The 27,984-nt window shown below is 34.4% G+C and overlaps 2 protein-coding genes across 7 annotated transcripts in view; one reads left to right on the top strand and one right to left on the bottom strand.

Moving 5' to 3' along the window:
- The window catches only part of LOC106131880 (potassium voltage-gated channel subfamily H member 8), a 62,772-nt gene extending 43,157 nt beyond the window's left edge, over positions 1–19,615 (top strand). The window contains exons 4-17 of one of the 6 annotated variants that reach the window (XM_013331141.2): positions 694–924; positions 4,037–4,174; positions 6,583–6,716; positions 7,032–7,266; positions 8,690–8,853; positions 8,940–9,156; positions 9,760–9,939; positions 10,377–10,576; positions 11,267–11,516; positions 11,594–11,709; positions 12,646–12,926; positions 13,980–14,181; positions 16,471–16,620; positions 17,195–19,615. In XM_013331141.2, coding sequence (XP_013186595.2) covers positions 694–924; positions 4,037–4,174; positions 6,583–6,716; positions 7,032–7,266; positions 8,690–8,853; positions 8,940–9,156; positions 9,760–9,939; positions 10,377–10,576; positions 11,267–11,516; positions 11,594–11,709; positions 12,646–12,926; positions 13,980–14,181; positions 16,471–16,620; positions 17,195–17,668 — 2,972 coding nt within the window. In that variant the 3' untranslated portion in view covers positions 17,669–19,615. Of the gene's footprint in view, positions 1–693; positions 925–4,036; positions 4,175–6,468; positions 6,726–7,031; positions 7,267–8,689; positions 8,854–8,939; positions 9,157–9,759; positions 9,940–10,376; positions 10,577–11,266; positions 11,517–11,593; positions 11,710–12,645; positions 12,927–13,979; positions 14,182–16,470; positions 16,621–17,194 lie in introns of all 6 variants that reach the window. The other 5 variants (XM_013331140.2, XM_013331139.2, XM_013331138.2 and 2 more) reach the window with 5 other exon arrangements.
- A 3,147-nt stretch (positions 19,616–22,762) lies between these two features.
- Positions 22,763–27,776, bottom strand: LOC106131805 (NECAP-like protein CG9132). The gene is made up of 5 exons (XM_013331017.2): positions 27,509–27,776; positions 27,228–27,433; positions 25,780–25,961; positions 24,428–24,618; positions 22,763–23,809 (listed from the first exon to the last, which is right to left on the bottom strand). Exons 1-5 carry the CDS (start codon positions 27,592–27,594, stop codon positions 23,752–23,754), a joined length of 723 nt encoding a protein of 240 aa, XP_013186471.1. The 5' UTR covers positions 27,595–27,776; the 3' UTR covers positions 22,763–23,751.
- Between the last annotated feature and the right edge of the window lie 208 nt (positions 27,777–27,984).

Raw genomic sequence — 27,984 nt, 5'->3', positions numbered from 1 at the left:
GGCTTCGAAGCTGGGCGGAGGGTGCAACTGATCACACTTCAAACAAGATAGAGATTAAAACAGTACCAGTTTCAGTATAATAGATAATAATAATCACACAATATCACCTACAAAATTTCGCACAAAAGGAAAACTTATAAAGGAAATCGTACAATTACTGAAATAATTTCCAATTCTCGATCAAATTATGTTTAAAACATATTTTGAAATATGGCTTCAATTACATTTTTCTAATATATGTATTTCTTGAACAGGTGAGAGGTTTAATCGTTAGTTTTGCAAACGAAACGACATTCATATTAACTTTTCATTTCACGTGTACGTTTTACAGGTATAAATACAAATATTTGAGTAACTTCAAATACACAATTTTTTTACCTTATCAAACATCTACTAAGTATTATACCGGCGATTTGTGCTTCTGTATTACTTTATTTCACTAATTTTTTTCTTCTTCTTTAAGTTTTCTATTCTATAAGACTTTGTATTTCTTTTAGTTTTTATTCTATCCTTTAGAACTACGACCCATTCTCCTAAGATACAATGGTCGTTGTCAATGTACGTCCATTATTACAAAAATATTTTTGTCTTCTCCCTCTCTTCTGGGCTTCGATTTCCTAAAGTGTCTCTTTCCACTGTGTCTACTGTGTCTGCAGTTTAAAGACCATGTTACATTGTATCGTTTGTTCACAGACAGCAATTTCGTGCTGGGAAACGCGCAGGTGCCGGCGTACCCCATCGTGTACTGCTCGGACGGCTTCTGCGAGCTGACGGGGTGGGCGCGCGCGCACATCATGCAAAAGGGCTGCGCGTGCAAGTTCCTGCACGGCCCAGATACCAGGGAGGAACACCGCCACGAAATCGACGCTGCATTAGATTCTAAGCATGAACTCAAACTGGAACTCATATTTTACAAGAAAAATGGTAAGATTTCTGCCGTTGGCGTGATATCTGATAAGTAAGTTTGCCGACTTGGAGTGAACTGAAAGACTGTGATTTTACATACATACATATGTTCACGTCTATATCCCTCGCGGGGTAGACAGAGCCAACAGTCTTGAAAGGACTGAATGGCCACGTTCAGCTATTTGGCTTAATGATAGAATTGAGATTCAAATAGTGACAGGTTGCTAGCCCATCGCCTAAAAAAGAATCCCAAGTTTGTAAGTCTATCCCTTAGTCGCCTTTTACGACATCCATGGGAAGAGATGGAGTGGTCCTATTCTTTTTTGGATTGGTGCCGGGAACCACACTGTGATTTGTGTTATGTTTTTTTTAATATAGATCGAAGAATAAGGAAAATTTGATTTGGACTTTGATGCAAAGGAAAATCCAATCCGTCACTTCTTTTAAAAAAGATAAAGGGACAACACTCATCATTAGATACTATTGGCATCGACTCCCTCGTAACAAATTTCACAAGACTTAAAGGTCACGTTTGGTTGCATTATTTCCAGTAAATAAATGTCATAAAGCCTTACAAAATGGTTGTTAGGCTTCATGGCATCTACTTACCTCAAGTTTATAAGCTTTTTCAAAAAAGGTTACAAAATAAACTCATTTCAAGTCACTAAAGAGAACCCCTGGTCTCTAAAAACTGGTTTTTGAAATAGAAGTTACAGATCTCTAAGAAAACTTTCACAGTTTATAAAGCTAGGTGTAACAGTTTCACTATACATTGAGGGTTTTTCTAATATGTACTCTTTTCTATGATTAATTTCATAAGTTTTAGCTTTTCTGTAAGAAGCAGTTACAAAAACCAAGTTATTGTTTACTTTCAGTTATTAATGAGAACTAAAATACACCTAAATGTACTCTTTACTTGAAAATAACCAACTCGCGCCCCAATTTTCCACTTCCGCAATTTGTACGCCCATTACGCCTCTAACAGGAAAATACATTTTTGCGAAATCATCTGTAAGCGCTTAAGTTCCTTTGTTACAAATGTATTTTGTAATACAATAGGGAATGAAAACCTATTAGTGTCGTTGTCTTTTAAGTTAATTGTTTAAAAATTTATCATAAGTACTTTTTATTTTGTCAATAAGAGTTGAAAAAAAATTAAATGGGATAATTATTTGTTACATACAATTTTACACACACAATAATATGTTTCTACATTAGTAAGAAGGTTATACTTTGAGTTAGACATATATCCATAATAAAATTACATTTCCATGCACAGACCACACTGGCAATCCTTAACGAATATTATTGATGATCATTGTAGTCGAAACCTATACAATATTCTGAATACGCACTGACTGTAAAACTAGACTATAGTTCACCGTTGGTCGAAGCATAGAAACTACCCAAATCGTTTTCATAGTTTTCCATTTCAAAGTATTCATTCCACGAAATATTTTTTTATTTTTAAATATCAATCTACATAAAATTCCGTGTGAATTTATTTACCCAGATTTCGGTTCAGTAACACAAACCCCAATTATAACCTATCAAAATATCAAATGTACATATTCAAAGTATCCTTTTTTAATTTTACTTCAAAAACAGGGCTATTATTTGGGTCAGGCTTGCGGAAATCAATTTGCAAATTAGGGACCTTTTCTCTTTGAGTCGTCATTGTTTTATAACGTATGATTTTTATTTGCAATTATAGCTAGATGGTTAATTATAATGATCAGGCCGTCTACATGTTTTCAAACTAAGTATGGAAAGCCGTAGACAAATTATTGGAGAGTGCCATTGTAGTAGTATTATACTCGTAAATAGGCAAAGGTAAAAGATGCTTATAAGAGTTTGATTTTAGGGTTCCGTACTTAAAACGTCTCCGCTGTATGTCTGTCCGTCTGTCTATCACCAGGTTGTATCTCATAAACCTTAATAGCTAGAAAACTGAAATTTTCATACATTTCCATTACCGCTATAACAACAAATACTGAAAATTTTAAAAATATATTTAGTATATGCAATAGGTAAACGTGCTATTTTCGTATTTTTTGCTCAATATTAATAACGGTAACAGGTAGATGCTTAAAATTTGCACAGAATATTTAATATAATATGAATATGTCAAAGTAATATCTACATAATTAAAATAACAATAAAGTTAATATTAGAGGGCTCCCATACAATAATTATCCCATACAACGTAATTTTTAAGCAATTTTCTGATTGATTTTAATAAATAGTTACAAAAGCCAATATAAAAATAAATATTTATGTAACAAACATGATGATGGTACGGAATCCTTCGTGCGCGATTACGACTCGCTCTTGGTCGGTTTTTATATGTCGTTAATTATCGTTTTAGCAAAATTTTCAGTTTTCATCTTAAGCAGCATCACAAAACATCGTCTGCGCCACAATCGTAAACAAAATCCAATAAGAGGTTTACGATTCCATTCGGCAAAATTAAACTTTTACAGGCACCCAGCTGCTTGTCGTCACCACTCATTTAACTGCCTCTAAGAACGATTTACTACACGCTATACTTGAAACCACTTCAAACATTTAACGTTTCGTTAAAAAGCCAAAATTATCGTTGAACTGATCCTATAAAGATGTGCAATATGTATCTACACATGTAGCTGACGACACAGCAGGACTACTGCAAGTATTTTAATTGGTAGCGTGGAGATCCCTTAGCGGCCTTAGTGCATCACCTTAGACCTCATCATCAATGACACCAACGAAAATATTAGTAAACCCTAAATACAAAAGTAGTCGACAATGCAACTGCATCATTTGTGTACGAGAAAATTTAAAATTCACAGTAAACAAAGAAAATAAGTACTAAAAAGTTTCATATTTTCACTTAGAGAGGTGAATAGTTCTGTCGGTCTTTGAAACCATTTTACATTTTCTACAATTTTTTCTTCAGTCATACACAAAAATAATATTTTTAAAGCAATCATATATTTTAAATAGTGCTTTAAAGTCATGCAAATTTATTCTTACCCTTTAGTTATATAATTAATAATGGTTAATTATATAACTAAAGGGTTACACTAAGGGGTTTACACTCATATTTGATGCGGAATTGTTTTACGATTTTCAAATTATTTCTAAACAGGTACTCCCTTTTGGTGCTTACTCGACATTGTCCCCATTAAGAATGAGAAACGGGAAGTGGTTTTGTTTCTCGCCTCCTTCAAGGATATCACCAACACCAAGATGGCCGCCATGAACACTAATGAGGACTTCGACAGCGGTAAGTATCTTCATAAAGAGACACTTGAAATTCTTGTAAAGAAAATGCTTAATATGTTCAAAGTGTTCTTTCTTTTGTGGCCTTGTTACGAGGCATTTGAATAATAAATGAGTGAGGATGTGCATTTGTAATAACTGATATTGAGCACGTTGTTTTAGTGCTATAGGTACCTCTATAAGATAGCGTTAGTTGAGCTCCCAGTTGGCTAGCGAGTTGCGACCATCACCGCACGGTAAAGTTCCTTACGACTGTTTGTATCAACCACCCCAATACTCATTGTGTACTTGTAGCAATAATTAAATTTAGTCCGTAGATATATTTTGTCTGAGTAGAACTTCTTAGTTTCGATTAGTTCAATAATATACGAGTATATAAATTTTACTATTATCCTGTAATTTTTTTCAAGTAATAATGTAATTAGAACTATTATGTTACAAATCGTTTCATGAGAATACGTAAAGTATGTTTGGGGTATGTAAGAAATTATTTATCTCAAATCTTCTGTGTTGTCTTCAAAAAGAATGCGTTATAAAACTATTTTCAAACTGATACCTATGTCCCTGTTTCATTCTTTAATTTATTTTCTCTATTCTGCGTAAAGATAAAAAACTCAAAACCACCCTGTCGAACTTATGATCTATTTAAAAATAAAACCTTCTTAACTTTACCTTGATATTGTGATACTCTAGGTAATTCTGTGTCGCCAGTTTCTGCTCTACATGAAATTCATTTATTAACATTTAAAAATCAAGCTTTTATTTGCGGGCGGGCTTGTTCAAGCTTGTTATAAGAGGCCTACAAGTTTCGAAAAAATATCACCAAATTTTTTATTGACAGCTCAGCTTTATTGCCTAAAATTTTGCATAAAATCATATGGTAAAATCTAAAACCGAATGTTCACCATAGATGTCATCATCAAAATATGTAAGTGTAAAGTTTGTAACAATTTTCTTTCGAAGGTTTAAAGACTATCGTTATTGATAAATATTCTATTAATTTATTATGAACATAACATGAACATTCAGTTTGAGATGAGACATGGTTCTATTCATAATAGAGTACTCACATACTGAAATAACGGGGAATTTTTGGTCAATTTGATCACACCTTTAATTCTTTAAATTGGTGTAGGGTTACAGATTAAATCTAACTAACCATTTAAACATAAAGTTTTAGATAATTAGTATCTTAAAGGTACTTTATATTTTACATTCATATTCATTTTAAAAAAAATCATTTATTCATCCATCATTAAAATATTTCGGCAATAACACCTAACATTGTGCAGAAATAGCGGGCGACGCTCTATCATGCCAGTTTTCCATTCGTAGCAATGTTTTTCATCTCGATAATGAAATGCATGAGATTTTACATTTCAATTCCAACTTTTCATTAAAACATTTGTGTAGCATTCGTAGTTTTTGAAACTGAGAATTTTCACTTTAAGCTTTGATAATTTTGTGTGCATGATTAAAAATTATATTTTCATCTAGATAAACGTAAATGTCTGTTGCATGAACCATCAAAAAGATTTCAAAACAGAAATATTTCGTAAAACCTCAAAAGCTTGACTGATTATGATTAAGTTTATTTTCTTGTTTTTATCTGTACTTTTGAGAATAGTATTATCAAATATTTACTTTAATATTTTTAAAAACTTTGTGGATAGCAAAACTCTCATATCGTCTTATTTCTTTTATTATGTAACTTTTGAATGTCATTGTTCATTATTTGCTTAGATTAACTTCAGTTTGCTTTCGATTATATTATGTCCTTGTCTCTTAGTAGATACTGCTTGACTGGCGACATACGAGACTAAATACTAAATCCTTCAATCTGATATTATAAGTACATCATAGTACTATTAGAAAAAACCCATACTACTTAATTCGATAGCACTTGAAAAATTCGTTAGTATAATTTATTCACTGTTTATTAATATTTGTATCCGAATTAATATCAATAACTTGTTGGATTTAGTATTACTCCAATTGTTTACCAGAAAAAAATTAACAAGATTTCTTTTATTGTACTAGAAAGAGAATTCTCGAGTCCACCGATTAACCTTTTCTAATGTTTCGTAGGGTCGGGTTCGTAGGGCACTTTTCTTTTGTATCGATTTTGTTCGTAAAAGCATCACAAAGAGCCTGTCTAATTGCTTCGCCATAGCCGTCGTGTCCAGAAATCTCTTTCTAGGTTTAGTATGAAAGGAAATCTTGTGTTTGTTTCTTAAGTAGTTAAGTAATGTTGTCTTTGAGAGGATGAGATAGTAACAGGGTGGTTTATGCGTGCAGGAGCCGCGGTGCGGCCTTCGGCTGGTGTGGTCACTCTAGCGTTATCCCCATTTGTACCCGCAGCGGCACTCTTGGGCGCCCGGTTCCGCGCTGAATCTAGTTGCCTACTTCCAGACCCAAATGGCAATCTTGACCCCGAAGCGCCTTCGCCCGCCAACATGGGCAGGCGGCGCTCGAGGGCGGTACTTTACCAGCTATCGGGACATTATAAACCAGATAAGATGAAAACAAAACTAAAACTCAACAATGTTAGTAAGGTAATCTTTATTTTTACTAACCTCTGTAGAGACTTTAGGATAGTTACTAATACAAATCTACATACACTAATGACAGAGTTAAGTGCAAGAAAAGTTTATTACAGTTGTCTGTATGTGTAGATAGAAAAACGCAAATATGAATGTATTTCAAATTATGATGTTTATGAGAATATAACCTCTGTTGATAAAATGTAGATTATAAAAGATTCATGTAAATTCACTAACTTGCTTTTATGTCTATAACTAAATAACAAGCACAAAATCCTCTTCAGCAACGTAAATATTAATCTGTACTTCATGTTTTAGAACCTCTTACACTCGTCGGACCCGCCGCTTCCTGAATACAAAACTTCGGCTATAAAGCGATCTAGATTCATAATTTCACATTACGGTGTGTTCAAAACGTTTTGGGACTGGCTCATACTGATCGCCACGTTCTATGTGGCAGTAGTGGTACCATATAATGCAAGTTTTGTTGATGAAGGACACCCCAGAATAAGTGTCACCAGCGATGTTGTAGTGGAAGCTTTATTTATTGTTGGTACGTTTTATTATAAAATTGAATACATATCGTATATCGTCATTATTATCCTGGTGTCTTAGCTACACCGCCGATTATCACGATCCCCATCAAAGGTCAGACCTGATATTCACACTAGGGTACTAACTACATAGTTCACTTCACAAATCACGAATTTCGAGTGAGTTGGCAGGATATCGACTCGTGTGTACATTCCCAGGAATGAAAAGATTAGTAATTACAGATATTTTTGAATGTGTTTGGTTAGTATAAAATCATATATCGACTCTTTCAGTACGTACTAGTCAATAAGTGGATCAAATTTCCATAATGCTAAAAAATATCAGCTTAAGAATCATGTCTTAAGCTGCCAATAAGATATAAGTTCAATAAATTTGCAACAACCTACGCACTAAATAACAGCGGGAACTTGGACAGGGTAAATAAAGCTGAGGGAGGTTCAATTTGGGCACTAATCAATATGGACACTTTCAGTACGAGTCAATCTGTATATACCTACTAACATATTAAAGGAAAATACATATAATAGTTATACAATTATAGGTAGTTAATTATAAAGTAAACTGACAAGAAAGTAAATTAAAAGCCGTAATAAACACATACCTACTTGAAGTTGTAGGTAAAATGTAATTATATATCTAAAACATAAAAGAAAGAAAGAGGACGAAGGAAAGAGGCGTGACTTTATGTATGTATGTATGTACATAAAAGAAAATGTGTGTGATGGATACCAGCCTAAATAAAATCGAATTCAGTCGTAAACGGATAACAAAATCTTCATTTGTCAGAATCAGAAATCTTAATTAAGAAACCAAAACTTAAAATGCCATGAAGAAACCTCAACGAATTATGAACACAAAACTGAGAACAGCATGAAACTTTTTTGCTCTAATCTTAAAATATTATCCATCGCATATCAAATTGTGTTCCAAGAACATGGTGTATTTCATTTTTTATTTAATCTATTTTAAATGCACTTAGTTATGACGCCTTATCTATTATTAATTTTTGATGAAGACTTTTAAGACTATTTCGGCTCTATTTACCCTTTCTGATTAACCTGTTAGTTTAAACTTTGCAACAGTATCGTTTAATATGTGTATTTACCTTTGTGAAACTTTGAGGGTTTCATACTTACATTATTAAAGCAAATATTGCGTTAAAAATTACTCTCTTTCATCCCAATCTTAGGTGTATTTTTTTTTATTAGTGTAACTTTTTATTATTGTTCCCTGGCGCAAACCGATTAATAAAATCTACACAAGCTTTCTTACATGACCTTCGCGGTTCGGAGAAAATTTAATTGATATCATTATATAAGTTATTATGTTAATTTTTTTTTAAATTAAATTAACTGGCTTCCTGTTTAGATGACTAATTAAATTGTAAAAACATGATAAGAAAAACATTATTTTGTTTTCAGATATTGTGCTTAATTTTCGAACAACTTTTGTAAGCAAGAAAGGTGAGGTGGTATCCGATTCGAAAGCGATAGCTCTTAATTACATCCGAACATGGTTTGTGGTGGATCTCCTGGCTGCGCTACCGTTTGACCTACTTTACGCATCCGATGTATACAGCGGAGCGGTAAGGAAACTACTTAAACAGTTACACTTACAGTTTAGATATTGAATTCATCCATTGTTTCTAAACGTTACTTTCTTTTTAATCAGGAATCTACGCATGGCAACGTGCATTTAGTGAAATTGACAAGGCTCCTGCGGCTTGCTCGATTGCTGCAGAAGATGGACCGGTATTCGCAGTATTCCGCACTCATTCTGACGCTGCTCATGCTGTCCTTCACGTTGCTGGCTCATTGGCTTGCTTGCATCTGGTTCATTATAGCTGAAAAAGAAATAGAACATCACAGAAATGAAGTCTGGGATTTAGGTACAATCAAAACATTCTCGTCGTTCCCAGTCGAAATTCAATTAGGTCATATATCGAACCGCTGTAAATTGAAATCTGAATTCCAATATTTAATACAAGAGTTCACCCATTAAAACTACGTTTTGTAGCGTGGTCCCTGTATGATTAAACCTGTGTTTCAAAGGAAAATCTTGTTATTTCAGTCACTACTAATGGTGTATCGAATGAAAGAGTCGGCTCTCCGTGTACACACATTAACGTGATTAAACTGTGGACATTTTTCCTTTTCTTGGTTTGCGCTGCAGAGTTCACGATCACAATCGATCCTAGAACAAAGCCTGTTAAAAGGTGGTCAGCCGTCAGCAAAATTCAATTCAACGAACAATCTAATTGAACGTTTGTTGAAACTGATAATATAATTCCTAATTGATTTTTGTCCGGAGAATCTCAAATATTAATTTATGCTATTAATATTTAATAAAAGCTTGTCTTGCCAATTCATTTTTATGATAAATCAATTGGTCACAATCGCGAAGTGCTAATCACGTAATACATAACTATAGATGACTTTATCTCAAATAGGTACCGTCCATGAGCATTGATTTATCTTTCTTCCCGTTCCAGGATGGATCAATAACCTAGCAGAAAGGCTGAAGGTGCCAATACCGAACATCTCACACAGTGAAAGCTATGTCACAGCTCTCTACTTCACTTGTTCTTCTCTCACAAGCGTGGGATTTGGAAACGTTTCAGCTAACACCCTACCTGAGAAAGTCTTTAGCATAATAACGATGTTAATTGGGGGTAAGTACACATGTTTACATTTAACGGTAATACTATTTGTCATTACAAAAACAATAAATGTTGAAAATGTGGCAATTGTAAATTGTATAAAGAATAATAGGATAAAGAGAGCTAAAGCTTTGCCCGGTTCGCAAACGATACTGCTGTAAAGAAAACTCAACTGTTAAGCTAAGAGCACAACTTACGCAAAGATATATCACGAGACAGTATATCAACTTGAGAATACCGATTTTACTTGGGTAAATTGACAGGAAAAGTGCTTTTGTACCTATAGCCAAAGTTTCTGAATACATTTGAATTTATGAATTAGATTACCTACCTATCATTAATCAAATCAATACTGAGTTGAACGAATATTCCGATTTTGCGGCTGAATTTACTATATTCTTCACCTAGTATTTTTGCAACATTAACATGAGAATTAAATATGTTTGTAGCGCTCATGCACGCAGTTGTTTTTGGTAATGTGACTGCCATCATACAGAGAATGTACTCACGCCGCTCCATGTACCAGACCAAGTGGAGAGACCTAAAAGACTTCCTCACCTTGAACCAGGTACCAAAAGAGTTGAAACAGAGGATGCAGGACTACTTTCAAACCATGTGGTCGTTAAATCATGGTATTGACATCCATGAGGTAAGCATAGAGAAATACTTACCGAGAATAATTAAGTCAATTCTTGTACATATCTTCCTTGAATAAGTACTTACATACTATAATCTGTAAATATCATGGAGTATTGTTAGTTAAGTACCTATACCTACCCAGAAAAGTTTGAACCCATAAAATAAAATGTCAATTAACACACAATTCTTGACTGCAATATGGTTATTGTGCCTTTATCGTTATGTATCGAGAAGCAGGCAGTCCGATTCTGTCCATGAAACAGTCTCGCAACGTATATTTCAGCGACGTTTCATAAAAATTCATTTGTTGAAAGAGAACAATCCTGTCAAACGTTCAAAGTCAACTTGAACTGATTTAACTGCGCTGCTGGGTTTGGTTTCGTTTTTAGCTCGTAATAAAATAGTTTATGGTAATTTAGTTAAAGCGAGATACAGCCCAACAAATTTTAATAGCATATGAAAGAATAATAATCATGAGAGATACCAATAACTTAAGCTAATTTTGATTGCACAAACAGCGCTCGGCTGTAGATAAAGTTTGGCGGCCGCCATTGTAGCTACCTCTCATTGGATAGCTCGGACGAAGCACAACTCAGACCAAGTCATAAAGTGTAATTTCGCCGTCTCCTAACTCCTACACAAAGCTATCACCCAAAAAACTTGCTCTATTTGTCATTTAGTAATGACTTGTTTGTTTCAGACGCTGAAGGAGTTTCCGGAGGAACTGAGAGGCGATGTGTCGCTTCATTTGCACCGGGAAATATTATCACTTCCTATATTTGAGGCGGCCTCACAGGGCTGCCTCAAGTTGCTATCTCTGCACATCCGCAACAACTTTTGCGCACCCGGTGAATATCTAGTCCACAAGGGAGATGCTCTCACGTACATTTACTACATTTGCAACGGCTCTATGGAAGTTATGCAGAATGATATGGTCGTCGCTATATTAGGTAAGCGAGTCTTAATGCTAACTCAATGGAAATTTATGATTACCGTCACTATTTATTCAACTGTAATATTCGAACAGGAAAAGGGGACTTGGTCGGCTGCGACATGAATACGCATTTGCAAGCTTACAATGGGACGGGACAATCCCAGGCTAATAATCCTGATGTCGTCGTGAAATCAAGCAGCGATGTAAAGGTTTGAACTATTTCAATATTTTTACACCGCTATATAATAAACTTACTTCTGTAAGTCGGTAAGTAAGTTTTAACTATTTTATGAATCATTATAGAAGTATTTGCGTGCAAAAAAATGTTAATAAACTAATGAATATAATAAAAGCAAAAATAACATGGTCAATAGGTAGATACTTATGTAATGGTATCTTCATGTTTTGGTATAAATATATCACAAATAGTTAGATACCTACTTACCGCTACTTTAATCATAGTCTCTGACAAAGCATTCAGTTACAAGAGTATTAAAGCCTTTTACATTACGTATGCGAGATTATATGAGATGATTATATTCCATTTTATTAAAGAGACGAAGCTCGTGATTCGCTGTTACGCAAACTATTCCCGAAGGTTTTCTATGATTAAGAATTAATAAATAATTGTTTTCAAATCAATTATGTTATGATTAATATTCAAGAGGAGTTCCTCTTGAATATTATTATAACTCAGGGTCTTTAATATCTACAACTACTTTTTTTTATTGTATTAACATTGTAAACTTATTCCTTCATTGTGAGATAACAATGTCTTGCTGAATAAGTTTCTCAGCTTAAGTATACTTGGACCAAGAGAATTATATGAACGTCTAGACTATTTGATGAGATAAAACAGAAGATAATGAGAGTTTTCGTTACTAATACAGAGTTGCGGGTTTCTTTACAATGTGTACATAAATAGAACTATATATAATATTTCTTGCAATAAATAACTAATAAAAATAACATTATGTACGTATGAATTTTGACATTTTAAATACGTACTTATAAAAATAAAACAATAAATTATTCCTTTTAAATTTGGATCAAACTAACCACAATATTCGCTTCTTCAAACCATTACTAATAATTGTGCAAAATTCTACTTCAAGTGTAAATTAAATTTGAATTCTTACTTGCAGGCTCTAACATACTGCGATCTGAAATGTATACATATGGGTGGCTTAGCTGAAGTACTGCGCCTTTACCCTGAGTACCAGCAGGAATTCATCCACGACATCCAGCACGACTTGACTTACAACCTGCGGGAGGGCTACGAGGCTGAGCAGGAGTCTGACGGGAACGGTCACCCATCCTTGACCTTACCCTCGATTTCGGAGGATGATGAAAACGCTGCAGAAGACAGCGCGCTATCGCCGAAGAAGTTGGCATCTAGTTCCAATAGTCCACGGCATAAATTCAGGTAAGTATTTGAATCTTTTGATTCTAACTAACTGACGTATTCAATTCAGGAGGAGCCCAATTAGCTTGAGCGTTTGAAGCGCTAACGCATGATAAGCAACCACGGGAAGAGTCCCGACTAGGATGGGAAACCGCATGAAGCTCGTATTTTTCTCGAGCGGAGGAGCTTGCTTCGGAAGGCACGGTGATCCGTTGTTCCCGGCTGCCAACATTAGAAGGCAGTCGTAACGCCATATCCAAGATACCCTTAGGCGACCTCCTCTGCTCTGCTCCTTTCCAAAGCGGTCAGGATATTTCCAGGACTAAGACTAGAAGGAAGAAGAAAAGTCGAATGCAATATGAATTCAACCTTACATCATTTAAAATATCTAATACAAACATTCAACTTATTTGATACGTATAACTACAGGAGCTATTATATCTCCGTATACAAATTTGATAGGTATTTAATACCCAGAACCACGAGCAATATAACTTCCTAGGAAACTAACCACTAACTTGTCTGGTGATTAAAGCTACGTATAGTTTTAATGTTAGTTTCCTGGAAACGCCATATTATACCTATATAAAGATTGAAATGATTTCACGCTACAAAGGCTGTCATTTACACATCAGCATATGTACTTTAATATCAATTAGTAGAAAGTTGCGTTTAATATGAAAAAGAAATTCAAAAGGTTTCATGAGTTCAAAACATTATAATAACCATTGGCACAAATGAAATATTTAGCAAACTTTTAAAATTTACAAGATTGACTGAAGACAAATTGATCACAAATCGCAAACAAAAAAACTTACCAATTTTGTCAAAGTCCTACTCTAGGCTCGTGGTTCCGTCCGCGTGAAGTGAAAGATCCTCCGTAATTTCCTTCCCGCGAGATATTTGGGAAATACTCTTTTAGACGACATAAAGTGCCAAATTAAAAATCTCTAGACGCAGTTCGACTGCGCGTCGATATTTTATGTCAACCAATCAGACTAAATTGGAACCGTCACAAATAAATCTTACTAATTATGTAAAAGAAATAAACAAAATTTTTGATACATAATTCAGATCCGACGGGGCACAGCGTCTCACACACCGCGAACTACGCGAAAGAATAGAAAGGCAGCGATCAGTCGCCACGCCCAAAATATCCAGGTCTGACTCCCTAGAGGGACTAAACTTGGAGATGCACAACACCAGGTCCTCGGTGGAACGTCTAGACACGCAAGTATCGAGTCTGCATCATGACGTCGCTGCTCTCAGCATGGAGGTTAGTATCTTCAATATTTCCTCACATAAACAAAAAGCTGTGCTTGTAGACTTTCATTCTGGTTTGGTAGCGAAGAGGAAACATTTTGTGTGCCATCTGCTTCTCTTCCTGTGCAAATTGTAAGAGCAAGTAATCAAGGTAAAGGCTGATAAACTTGGGATTCTTCTTTTATGCGATGATCTAGCTGATCTAGTTTTATTATACCTAATTACAGTTATAATAAAATCATTTACTTAAATAAAAATTCTGATTTTTAGAACTCTTTATGAAAAGCTGATTTTATGAAATATTCCTTTAATAATATAAACCCAACTTTTGCTTTTGCTCCCTTAGTTTTTATAAAAATCCTGGGCAGACGTCTCGTCTAAGTCATAAGAAGTCTGCATAGGTAGCAAATTTCGGCAAAATTCGTTTAGTGGTCACGACTGTGCGTTGTTATTTAAATTCATGATTCATACATAAATAATTTTTATAATTAGTTTTAACGTAATACAGAAAAGATGCATTTTACGAGATAAGTACCGGTACTTAATGTAACTATAGTAACGCAACGGAAGCGTAACATCAGACAGCGCCATTATTCAAAAGATGTCAATAAAGGAATAGATATCTAAAGATCTGACTGAGAACTGCTATCTTCAATCACATTGAGTATCTCACACTGGATAGTCTCATAGACTCACTCAAGTAAAAGATTGTCAATACAGTTTGGACAATGGAGTGATGTGGGGCACTCAGTCCAAATGGTGACATCACTTCTTATTTAATCCATGCCGTCCTTATGTGTCACGTAGTGGACACATTCCTGTCATGATGTGATCTCATTGCGATAAGGAAAATATAAATGTATTTGCGTAGAACATTGTGATTTTATTTGGTTATGTTTTTGGGTAAAAATAGTAATTATATTGAGCAAAAAAATGTTTATGTAATATTATTAGTCTTTGTATGGTCTCAATTTGTGAAAATATTTTCGGGAAATCGTGAGCGAACGTTAATATTAATACTTTAGTCTTGACAAAGTAGTTAGCCAAAACAAAACTTTAAGTCAATCTAAGTTAAGCTAATATTTTTTATTAATCATTTAAAGCTGATTATTTGTTTTTCTACTCATTAAGTAACAATTAATAAAGGAATAAATCATATTTTATAGTAGTTTCTGACAGTTAATATATAGGTCCACTCCATCTTCTTCCTGTGGGTGTCGTAACTTTGCACTTTGGGAATAATCACTTACACTTAGTCCCGCAAAATCATGATTGCAGCTGGAAAAGTTCACGTCAGAACAGGATAACGAAGACAGTAGTTCCTTTCTATACCTATATAAAACTCTTTCGATACTGAGTGACTGACTGACAGATGATGCACAGTACAAAAACTGGTCTAAAAATAAAATAAAGTAAAAAAAAAAACGTAGACAGTGATTCCCGAAATTCACGCAGCAATTCACTGGATTTTTTCTATTTACGCGGGTAGAGCTGCGGGCGTACCCTAGTTATTATCTGAATTTCCTAACCCTATCTCAAGCTTAGTCCCAGGATGAATCAACCGGGACTATAACCCTAAAAGGATGATGATATACAAACAAATAAAATTACATACATACATAGATACGGTCACGTCTATATCCCTTGCGGGGTAGACAGAGCCAACAGTCTTGAAAAGACTGAATGGCCACGTTCAGCTATTTGGCTTAATGATAGAAGTGAGATGCAAATAGTGACAGGTTGCTAGCCCATCGCCTAAAAAAGGATCCCAAGTTTGTAAGCCTATCCCTTAGTCGCCTTTTACGACATCCATGGGAAAGAGATGGAGTGGTCCTATTATTTTTGTCTTGGTGCCGGGAACCACACGGCACGGCAAATAAAATTAAATATATTTAAATGTGTATGAAGGTCTGGGTCTGGATAACGGCAGTATTTATTGTGTAATTGTGTAAATATAAATAAAGCATTATGAATTATTACTGTGATAATGTCAACATTCGCTGGCAACAAACAATGCCTACAACGGGACGCAATCTAAACGAACGTAAATATTAACGTAAATAATATTATTATATATATGAAAAGATGAGGGATTATATTGAGAATTGAGCGTTATTGCTATATTTTCGTTTACCACAAGAGGGTTGACGGATTTCATATAATTTCAATAGAGAAAGTAAGAGAGAGAGAGGTCTTCGTCACTATTTACACCCCAACTAGCATCAAGAATTTATCTTTTATTATACGCTCTTGGATTTTAAGATCTTTAGAATTATTCTTATAAGTATCAATGTTTCTTAAGGTGCGGCACGCCATTCAAGCTCTGCAAGAAATGACTGGCCCGCCGCCGGGCTGGCACTCCGCGCACTCCAACCCTAACCTGCAGTGGAACGCGCCGCCCAACCAGCTCGCCCGCAGCTGTAGCCATCCCCCTGACGTCTTTTGTTGGGAGGTCAGTATAGATTTACCTTTTTACCTTTCTTCTATCTTCCCTTTTTCTTTGACCTACAACTACAAGTTAATATATACTTGTATATTTTTTTAAAATAAATCCAGTACATTTATCTAGTCAGTTTCGAATTGCAAATATAGCATTCCAGTTTAATGTATTTAAAACTCTAACATAAATATTATAGACAAGGCACAAATTTGGTTTACCAAGCTTAAAAGCAACATAAAAGCCCTATCGTTAGTTCCATTTTAAATTAAATTCGTCCCCTAATCCCTGTTCCTGAACGAAGCAAGAATGCAAATGCAATGTTTGCGAAACTCTGAATGACACTCCGCTCGCAGAGGGATTGAACCTCTCGACCAATGGCGGCGGGGATCAGGTAACCTGCTGTGTATCGATTTATTGACTCCGGTCCAGACGCTCCGCCGGCGGCAATCCAAACATACGCTCCGGTGCACTGAACTCTCGTCTAAATTGATTGAAAATGAAGATAATAATTCTGCCGAAACTCAGCAAATATGAGGATAAAACAAGTTATATGTATTTGCTTAAATTTATTTTTATTTCAATACAGCAAGAACGTCCAGTCACGCCTGAAAGACCAAAGACAAATAAAAGTACTCAGACCGAACCATTTCTACACTGCGTAACCCAGTACATAATGGAGCACCCAGCGACAGTGATGCTCCTTCTAGGTTTGGACCCGATGGCCAACCTCACGCCGGTCATGGCGCCGACGGTAGACTACTACGACCCGCGTAGTCGGAGGCCCAGCATATTGGAGCAAATAGTAGAGTCGGAGAACGGAAGTCAGACCCCATCCAGTACCGATAGCGAACGGTTCGAACCATTGAGGAGTCTTAGCGGCAGTGCTAAGGAGTTGAATACGCAACCAGAGCTTAAAAGATTGCTAGAACCTGAAAATACGAAGTCGTGTCTCAGACGCAGCAGGCACTCTGCGAGTGACCTGTGCGACCCCACTGAGAGGCTCCTCGCCTCCAAAGCACACCCGAGCACGCGCAGTCTCAAGTTCAACATCAACAGTTAAATTATTCCATTTGTTTGTTAGTGTATATAATCTGCTCATTAATAGTTAAAATATTAGTTTATAATTAGATATTCATATTATTATGCTAGTTGTTTTATAATTGTCTTTTTCAGCATGTTAATAGCTTGAAGTGTGTATAATTTATGGTGTTACTTTTTCAACGAAATATTCTTAAAATGAAATAATCTTCGTATTTACAAGTTGTACATATCAAACTTCTAATATTTTAAGTTTATTGATTGTTTAGGGTATTAACGACACTAGTCATTTTAAATGCTTACCTACAACTTCACATACAATAGGTATGGATTGCAACTTTAATATATAATATGAGTGTGTTAAATAACTACAAATTGATGTACTTTAGTATCAATTCTCAGGAGCTATTTTCTGTCATGAAATTATTTTGATTATTATGAATATTGTGGTCATATCAAAGTAGAGATATCTATGAATCATATTCATGTGTAAGTAGGACAATACTAAGGTAACAACTTTATGTATGTAATAATATAACTACACCTAAGAAGAAATCATAAAAAACTTACTTTGATCTCCTAAATGTTAGATGTGATTATTAAGAAATTTGAAACTGTCTTCCTCTCGTTGTAATTTATTTGTATTTTTGTACTCTTCGGAAATAAGAGGCTATGACACTGTATACTGTACACCAAAATATTTGAAAATAATCTGTGCCAAATTCGTGCCAAAATAAGTTTTTTCTTTTTCGCGTTTTTATATTTATATTTGCAAGTGTAGATTAATGTATTTGCAAAGATATTAAAAATGAAATTAATATAACAGTCAATACTTATCTTTATTTATAAATCTATATTTAGGCCTCACTTTACTTTAATAAACCAATTAAATATTTCAATTTATAGCTACACAATAAAGAAGATAGGATTTATGAACCACTTTAATTATTTAAATTAAACTATGTATACATCAGCCGTGCAAACGACCTACCTACCGCTCCGCGTTTAGTACCTAGTGCGTAATTAAAGAAGTAATCCAAACAATAATTACTTCAGTTTCACGTTATTGGTACTCAATACCTAACAAATTTTTGTGCTGCGTCATAAAATTTGCTAGGATTTGGAAACTTCATATCTTTTTTTATGTTACGATTAGCGTAATCGCTTAAAAGACAATGCTTTTGATCTCTGCACGTTTCTCTCTGGTATAGGGTTACTAGGTGTGATTTTATTTCTGATTGCACGCACCGGTTTTATGCTTGGTTAGATTCCAACAATCAATTGTTTTTCTAACGTGACATTTATAATAGAAATTACTGTTATTATTAAAAAGTCTATAAAATAATGAAAACTAAGTGGAATATAATTGTAGTAAGAGTTAAGATGTGCAATTATTATAACTAGCTGTTAGAAATATATAAGATGAATTGAAAATATCATTATATGCAAGCAATACACATTGTTGATACTACCCTAAGAGATAATAAGTGTTTCAAGCAGCCAAGTAGTAGTATGTAAACAAAATGATTGAAATTTATTGTTATCCTACTGATTTATATTTCATCTACGTCATAACAAATAAACAAGCACTAGGGAAACAAGGAACAGCCTCTACGCTAAGGTATGCTTCAGCAGTATTATTAAAGTTGTTCGAAAGGGTAAGAGTTCAAAGGAATTTTCTCATAGAGAAAAGGGAAATCATACATTATCTTTGATAATAATTGTTATAAGAACGGAAACGCTTATTAGTATAATTGATTATTCGTGGTGTACCTACGTTGTATAGAGCCATGATGTGATATGATATTGAAACACATGCAGTGCCTAAATCTTGTTCATTTATTTATTTTATCTTTAACTTTAATCGAAATCTAAACTATTTATTGCGCATTGTGAAAATGCGTTAATATGCATGAATATTTTGTAAATAATATTATAAATCTTTATCTTCTAGTACAAAGTATTAGTTACCTTAAAATTTAATAAAGACAAATTGATGTTGATTTTTTATTTTTTATGACCCTTTAACCTGCATAAGGAAAGAACCTTCAAACCAGTACACATCCAGTTCAATAACAAAACGAGGTAATACGTCAACGTCAGATTGTAAATGAACTTTATGTACTTAATTCACAGCTTTTTATAAAAAGTACAATGCAGTGCAGTGAAAACGTACAAGTACCTACATGAATGTCTATTCACTGTAACATGGATTTAATCGCTTGGAGCGCAGCATGTGAGCATGCGGTCTGTCTACGTTGGTAAGTCTTTAGCTAGTAATAAAGGAAATGGTGATGAAAATGTAGGTCGGGCGACGTAGCCAGCGGGGCACTTTAATTTTCTGCTGCTTAGTAAAGATCTTGCCTGGAAACGACTCTGTCAGGTTACACTTTAATTTCACCCTTATTTTGGTAAAAACATGACGTCGCTTCCCTTATTACATAAATGTATAATATCCGTGAGCCCCCAACAAACTTTTATTTTCAAATTATTAGCTTTTTTAAAATATCAGATTCATAGGAATCGTAGTAGTCAACCTATGAATCTGATATTTTAAAACTACTACTCATATTATTTTTAATTTTCTTCTATTAAATTTCCATTGAAAAGCTATGTTAGGTACCTATATAAGTATCTTTGTAAGTAAAGTTAAGCACTTCTTTTTATAAAAAAAATCTTTACATTTTTCTTTGTTAAGGAGGACTTCAAAAGGAAAACTTTCAAACTCACAATCGACGGTAGGTACCCGAGTTGTCCGGATTGTTGTACGGATTATTTATTGTTCGTGAGATTGCTATCAATCTGATGTAATGAAACTTCAACAATCTACATAGATTTCTCATTAAACTTATTCAGGTTAGCAAGAATTTTAAAATTAATCAATTTTGACATATAATACTAATGCATAAATTTGAATCAAGAAGTATTGTATTCATACTAGATATTAAACAAATTATAATTTGTACATACATACATAAAATCACGTCTATATCCCTTCCGGGGTAGACAGAGCCAACATTCTGGCAAAGACTGATAGGCCACGTTCAGCCGTTATAAATGGTACAATTAAAATATTGTTCACAGATAAATCAAGTAAAAAGAGAAGATAAAAAGTAGGTATTTTAGGTAATGATATTATTGTATTTACTTTAAGTACCTACGTTGATGTTACAAAAACTTAAGTATTTTCAATCTAATATAACTGATATAGTAAAAATAAATGAATGAAATAAAATTAAATATCTAAAATAGGTATTCTACGAAAAGTTAAAAGCTAAGTACATTTTCGACGACGATGACTCTACATGGGTCTACACGATTGGGTAATGTAATCGATCTTTCTTACCTACGCCCTACGAAAAATATCTAATAATAATTAGATACATCGACTACGAAGTGGCTACGAGATTGCTACGCTAAATGGGATCCTTCCGTGAACATAAAATAATAAGTCTGGCTAGACAGAATTGTGTGTGGCAGCTGCTGCTCTACCCATGCAGATTATAATATTCAATCATATTTTAGGATTGAATATTAGAATCTGCTTGACTGCTTGATTTCCCTATTATCGAGATATATATATACACATATATATAAGTCATACAGCTGAACGTACCTTTTCAAGACTGGTGGCTCTGTCTACCCCGTAAGGGATAATGATTGATTATATGTATGTATGCGACGCTACGATAGGCCTATGGATACTTCCACGGATATAAAAAGTCTGATTTTATTTAACTTATTTTTTTTTCTAAAGCATTCAGGTAAACATTGCTGCAGCGTTAACTCTAAATTAACTCTGCCCATATTTTTTTTCTGGGCTTTTGCCAATACCTCGACTTAAAGGAATAAATTTTATCTTAGGAAAATAATAGCATGCAGAATCACATATAAGTACAGTGCTTTCTGATTAATCAAGCTTTGATGTCACGTCACTTACGCCTCGTGGGTTTTAAAAATAAACGTAAAATCACTCGACCTATTTAATTACATTTGTCAAAGACTGCCTCAAGTCCACCTCGGCCTCCTCTAAAACAGGTGAAGACTCAACAGGGACTTATGTCAGTTCACGTTCAGTGCCGGGTATTACGTCAATGTCCAGAAGCAACATGGCTTTGATCTTCTGAAATTCAGATATGCTTGAGCAAGTCTAAATAACAAACAAAAAAATATTCCCCAAAAATCGCATGTCCTAGATATAAAGTCATTAACAGACTATGTCGACTAATCAGTAAAGCTGCATGCACATTTACGTGGCGCGCCAGCCGAGGCGAGTTGAGGCCGCCAGCCGTAAAATGCAATTTTCTTGCATCGTAGCCACTGCTACGCTGTTACAACGCTACAAGTGCTATGACGCTGACGCTACGGTACAGTGAACGAAATTAATTTCACAGAAAAACTCCGCTGATACCTAGATTGCATTCCTGCATTATGGAGTAAGAGTTTACTGATAGCAGAAACAGACTTGAAGGTGATTGCTTTAATTTCGTTTATATGAAGTTTGTTGTTATCTTTCATTTCATAACAATAATGAGATTTTTATCTCTTTTATTGCGTCTCGATAGACATATGTCCTGACACTGGATCTTCTTTCTTTGTGCCGTGTGGTTTCGCCGGAATGGCATATACTTACATATATCGTATAAGGCGACTAAGGGAATAGTAGCACATTCATCTAGTGCAAGCTTCCATACTGGTTTGGTAGCGAAGAAATAGCGTTCTCTTCCAAAACTTAATCAAGGTACTTTGAATCTCAATTCTATCATTATGCCGTACAGCTGAACGTAGCACTGGGGCTTCGGGCTCTGTCTACCCCAAAAGAATTAAATAATTAATTATATATATGTATGCAAAATGGGCTAGGTTACCCTACGAAGTCCCATCAAGCCACCCAACCTTAATGCTGAATTGAGTGGGACAGTTTTAACTACCTAGTTTCAAATTTAGGCTAGGTTTTAGACATTGAAAGCCACAACTTGATACAGCATACTGCTATTGCCGAAGACACCGCTAATGAAGAAAGAAATGTAGAAAAGTGGACCAGGAAAGCAGAGGGTGTAACCGGGAACACGCTAACATGACAGAAGCGTGGAGATGATATTTCAATTAAAAAATCTTTCATAAGTTCATGCCTTTATTTTGTTACACTGCCAAGAACATCAAAATACAGATCTTTTGAATATAAGCAAAACAGTGTGAATATTTGTACATAATAACTCAACTCCTAGTACACTCATATTCAGATATATAATCTATTTACATAGAACTTTCTATGACATGCCTGTAACAACATACATTAACAACAATATCATATACTTAGTAGAGCCGAAAATATTCTACTTTCTTTATCTATTATAATAAGTATAGTGATTAATACTAATTATACAAGTGGTACAACATATACATACAAGTTATGCAACATACAGATATAGATATTATTGCAGGAATAATTCTCAATATATATCTTGTGATCTGGTATCTAAGGAATATTTATACATAACAATTATTATGCTAAAAATTCTTAATAGATGAACACAACTTAATATAATACGAGCAATGATATGCTACTCTTAACATTTTTAAGTATACAATGTAAGTAAGTATTTAAATATTGTGCTAAACCCAACACCGACGTTCAAAAAATCCCACCAGGGTGCGTGCGCCGACTAAAATCACAGTGACCCAATTATTTGTTTTATTATTCAAAATACTAATCAGGCAAATTTTTCGTTGATCCAATCTATCTATATTATTTATTATAATAATATTACAATAAAAAGGTTTGGGTACCACCCAGAAGCAAAGAGGCCAGTGAAACGTAAAGAAACTGACCAATCAGCCTATGTTTGGAATGAAGCATTATAATTGGTTAATTTCACACAATTCTGCAATTCTTTTTATATGTAGAATTTAATAAGCTTCGCATTATAGATTTTTATCTATGCCCGTGCAAATTTCAACAATGAAATAACTGAATTAAATAAAAAAGAAATTACCTACATAAACGACATTCGACTTTCCGAATAAAGTGTCATAGAGTTACTTACTGTCGCTAGTATGCTACATAAACTAACAGATACCAAATCACGTCTTCATGTTTTAAATTCAGAATTGCACCCAGTTTTGCTGACTGGCAGGAGTTATCGGAGGCTGATTTGACGCGCTGAAAAAAGAAATAGACCAATATTTAATTAAACAAAAACCGGCCAAGTGCGAGTCGGACTCGCGCACTATGAGTTCCGTACCATCATCATGTTGTTTCTTAAATATTTTATTTTCATACTCACGTTTCTACATCTTTATTAAAATCGACCCAAAAATTGCCTTAAAATTACGTTTGTTGTATGGGAACCTCTCTTTCATGTTTATTTTATAGATATTTATTTCTTCATTTTAAAAGTAATAAACAAGTAAATATTCGGTACAATTTTAAGCGTCTACCTGTTACCGTTATTAATATTGAACAAAAAAAACGAAAAGATGACTTTTATTGTATGTAAAAAATATTTATTTTAGTATTTGTTGTTATAGCAACAACGAAAATACATTATTATTATAGAACAGCCATGCTTAGGTATCACTACAGAAAATGTAAATAAACAACTGTAAGTTATTAAAATTTATAGAAGGCATGGGCAACTTGGCATAATAAAAAGTTACATTATTAATAGTTAAAGCTTAGTTCATGCACCAGGTCTCACAATTTCATTGCTGACCGCAGATTGTTATGTATTTGAAATGATAAGTTTGAAATTGAATATAAACCTAGGGGATCACTTACTCGGCCGAGTTATAGTCTCCCCACTCAGAGTTGGCGGCACCAGGCGGAACAGTAGTAGAAGGAGAAGGTGCATGCTGTGGCGAAGGTGGTGGTGGCAGCCGGGAACCTCCCGGCGGCGGAGGCAACAGGCCTCCTCCGGCGCCGGCGCCCACTCCGCGTCGCGGTTTGCTGCCTTCACTCCCGTCTTTTTTCTAGATCAAACCAAATATTACTAAGCATCTTCAGTTAAGTTTTAATTGGAACATAAAGATAAATTATATCATAAACGAAATAACAAAAAGCTGCCTTATCATGCTGCTATATCCAGTGTGGAGTAGACAGAGCTAAGTCTTGGAAAGAGCCACATTCAACTGTATGGCTTAATAAAGGAATTGAGATTATCTCACCAGTTACAATCAAACATTTACTAAAACTCATCTTATATATAAAATTCTCATGTCTCAATGTTCGTTCCCCTACTCCCCTGAAACAGCTTGACTGATTCTCATGAAATTTTGTTAGCATATTGAGTAGGTCTGAGAATCGGTCAAAATCTATTTTTCATACCCCTTTGTAATAAGGGTTGTCCATCCTTAACATTTTTTTTACCAGAAATTACTTAAAAATTATTTATATGGCAAAACAATGTTTGTCAGAACAGCTAGTTTTACTATAAAACCATGTGTTTAATCTGTACATGCATTTTTTAGTGAAATAAATTAATAATAAATGTTCTTAAATTTTACATACTCAACTAAATTATTTAGACTACATAATTCAGTTGAGTTTTTAAAATTGAACATCGACAGGATGAAAATTTGTTTCACAGTTCATTATCAGTGATTACAGTGAGCAACAAATGACTCACTATGTGTTTGCTCAAATGAAAAATCAAATAATCATTGGTTATTTAAGTGGAGACCATGATCATTTCATCAAAATTGTTTTATTTGATGTAAACAAAAACACAAAGTCTTCTCTATATAATATTATTATATATACAGCAGCAGGTATTAATATAGAGCAGTGGTGCCAAAGTTGTGTATAGAAACCATGGATGTAAAGTTATAGTAGTTACTAAATATAATAAAGGATCTATTCAATGAGATTTTTCATAGTGTCTTTTCTGGTGTTTATCTTGTGCCATTAAGCACATCATGGATTTTAACAAAGCACCTTACCAATATCACCTTGGATGCTCCAATTAATATTTTTGGTTGTCTCTTGCATATATGTATATATAAAATAATAATTAAAAGATGTCATAAAAACATGCATGCATGTCATAAGCGTTCTCAAACCACATACTTTCACATTCATTTTTGAATGATACAATGAATTATGCTAAAATTTTAAAAACAATCTATACTTACAGTTATTTTCATATTGATTTTTATGGTCTCTCCTTCTTTAAATCCAAGATCTAATTGTTGTTGTGGTGCATGTTCATTTTCATGTTCTTTTCTTAGCCACTTGAAATGGTCTTGTAATGCCACATTTAGATCAAAAGAATCTGATCTATCACCAAATCCCAAACCAATGTATGCAGTCCTGCCTGCAATTACATTTAAGAAGAACCAATATAAACTAACATGTATGCAAGACAACCATTTCTTTTAAGGTCCTATGCATTCTCCTATTACATTATAATATTTACAAAAACATCTCAGATTAGAACAGAACTTAGATATTAATAATTATCACAATTTACTGATTAAGCAAAGTTATTTTTACAAATTTTTACAATAAGATAACAGGATTTTTTCTCCTATTACATTATAATATTTACAAAAACATCTCAGATTAGAACAGAACTTAGATATTAAGGCTCAACTCTTAAAACGGGCCACCGCCAGAGAGGTTGGGGAGGGGGTGGGGAGGGTGGGGGAGGGTTTGTATGACCCCCCCCAAGTATTTTTTTTTGCCGGAAGCCCCCCCTTTTTTTTATATGAATTTTTGAAAATCTTAAATTTGCACTAAACAACGCAATATTTTCAGTTTGTCATTGTAAACTGTGTTAATTTAGTATTAAATAATTAGTTTGTCCATTAAACATGTACAATACATTAATTAATATATTTTAGCACTAAAAATATAGTCAAAAACTTTGCTTAAAAGTAAAAACAAAAAAGACACTAACTATGAACAGAATGCAATCCGCCGTTTTGGTTATGTGCTACTGTCATTTTATCAACTGACTTTGAAAGTAGCTGTCGGTAAACGGACAGCAGGGGGTGCAGGGGGGCGCAGCCCCCCCGCATGGGGGGGTCGGGGGGCGATAGCCCCCCACAATGAAAAGAAACAAATTGGTCACAAATCAAACTCGGTTTGGTTAGGTTAGGTTAGGTTGGTGTAAACCACTAAAGCGGAGCGAGCGAAGCGAGCGGAGCGTTCAAACTGAGTAAAAAAGTATAATAGTAAGTATGTTTAGGTTAGGTTAGGTTTAACTCACCTTCGCCCCTTTCATCCCTTCTTACTTTCCCCCCCCCTTGCCCATCTGGCGGTTAATGACCTTTAGCACACTTTTTATATGAAAACTTTAAAAATTCGTAAAAAAAAAACTATAGGCTTCCGGCAAGAGGGGGTCACGGGAGGGGGAGAGTTACCCCCTCCCCCATCCCCCTCCCCCCTCGCCACCCCTCTCCGGCGGTGGCCCGTTTCAAGAGTTTAACCGATATTAATAATTATCACAATTTACTGATTAAGCAAAGTTATTTTTACAAATTTTTACAATAAGATAACAGGATTTTGTGTTAAATAATATAAGTGTGACCTACAAACATTTAACAAACAACATTAATAAATAGGAAATGTTTCTCACCATTATCATCCTGAATCCTTACGACAAAATATCTTGAGCTGTCTGTCACTGATTCAAGTGCCAGTCCAGGGTATTTATCAATTGGACATTTGGCAAAAAGTTCACCAGAGGCCTTATCCTCTAGTTTCATGATTAATTCGTCTCCTTTCGCCACAAGTCTCATACGCCCAGTCCATTGTGGTTCTTGTAAGTTCCAATCTGCTGCCCTAAGAACGCCTACTTTTAATATCATCAATAACAAACCCATATGTATGTACCAAGATAAATAAATATAATCTTACCTGTATCCTCTGTTAGAAGTTTTCGGAGGTATTTTAAATACAAACACTTCATTCTTAACAAGCAATACGCTTTCATATGTCTCCATATCTTCAGTAATTAGCCAATTCAAATGAAAGATTTCAAAGGGATTTATTAAAACTCTATCTTACATTCCTTCCTTTTTAATAGAATTCACAAAACCACAAACTAAATAGTATGTATCAATATAGGTAGATACCTACTTTATTCGTGTTACGATTGTGACACTGACAGACTGACAAATATGACGTGTGCATAGGTAACTTCACCATCTTAACTTGAAGAGTATCAACTTAATTAAAAATACAGATGGCATAGGTAACTGTGAAAACAGCATACCAGTCAAAATTTATTTGGGACCAAAAATAGTGGTTTTTGTTTTATAATAAAAGGGTTTTTAATAAATTCTAAGTATAATTCTAAGTATAATTTAATATTGTGAAGTTGACGCTGTTGA

Source organism: Amyelois transitella, chromosome 5, assembly GCF_032362555.1.
Source record: "Amyelois transitella isolate CPQ chromosome 5, ilAmyTran1.1, whole genome shotgun sequence".
In the NCBI taxonomy this organism is placed as follows: Eukaryota; Metazoa; Arthropoda; class Insecta; order Lepidoptera; family Pyralidae; genus Amyelois; species Amyelois transitella.
Note: the sequence above shows the minus strand (reverse complement) of the source record. Positions and strands in the feature narration are given on the sequence as shown.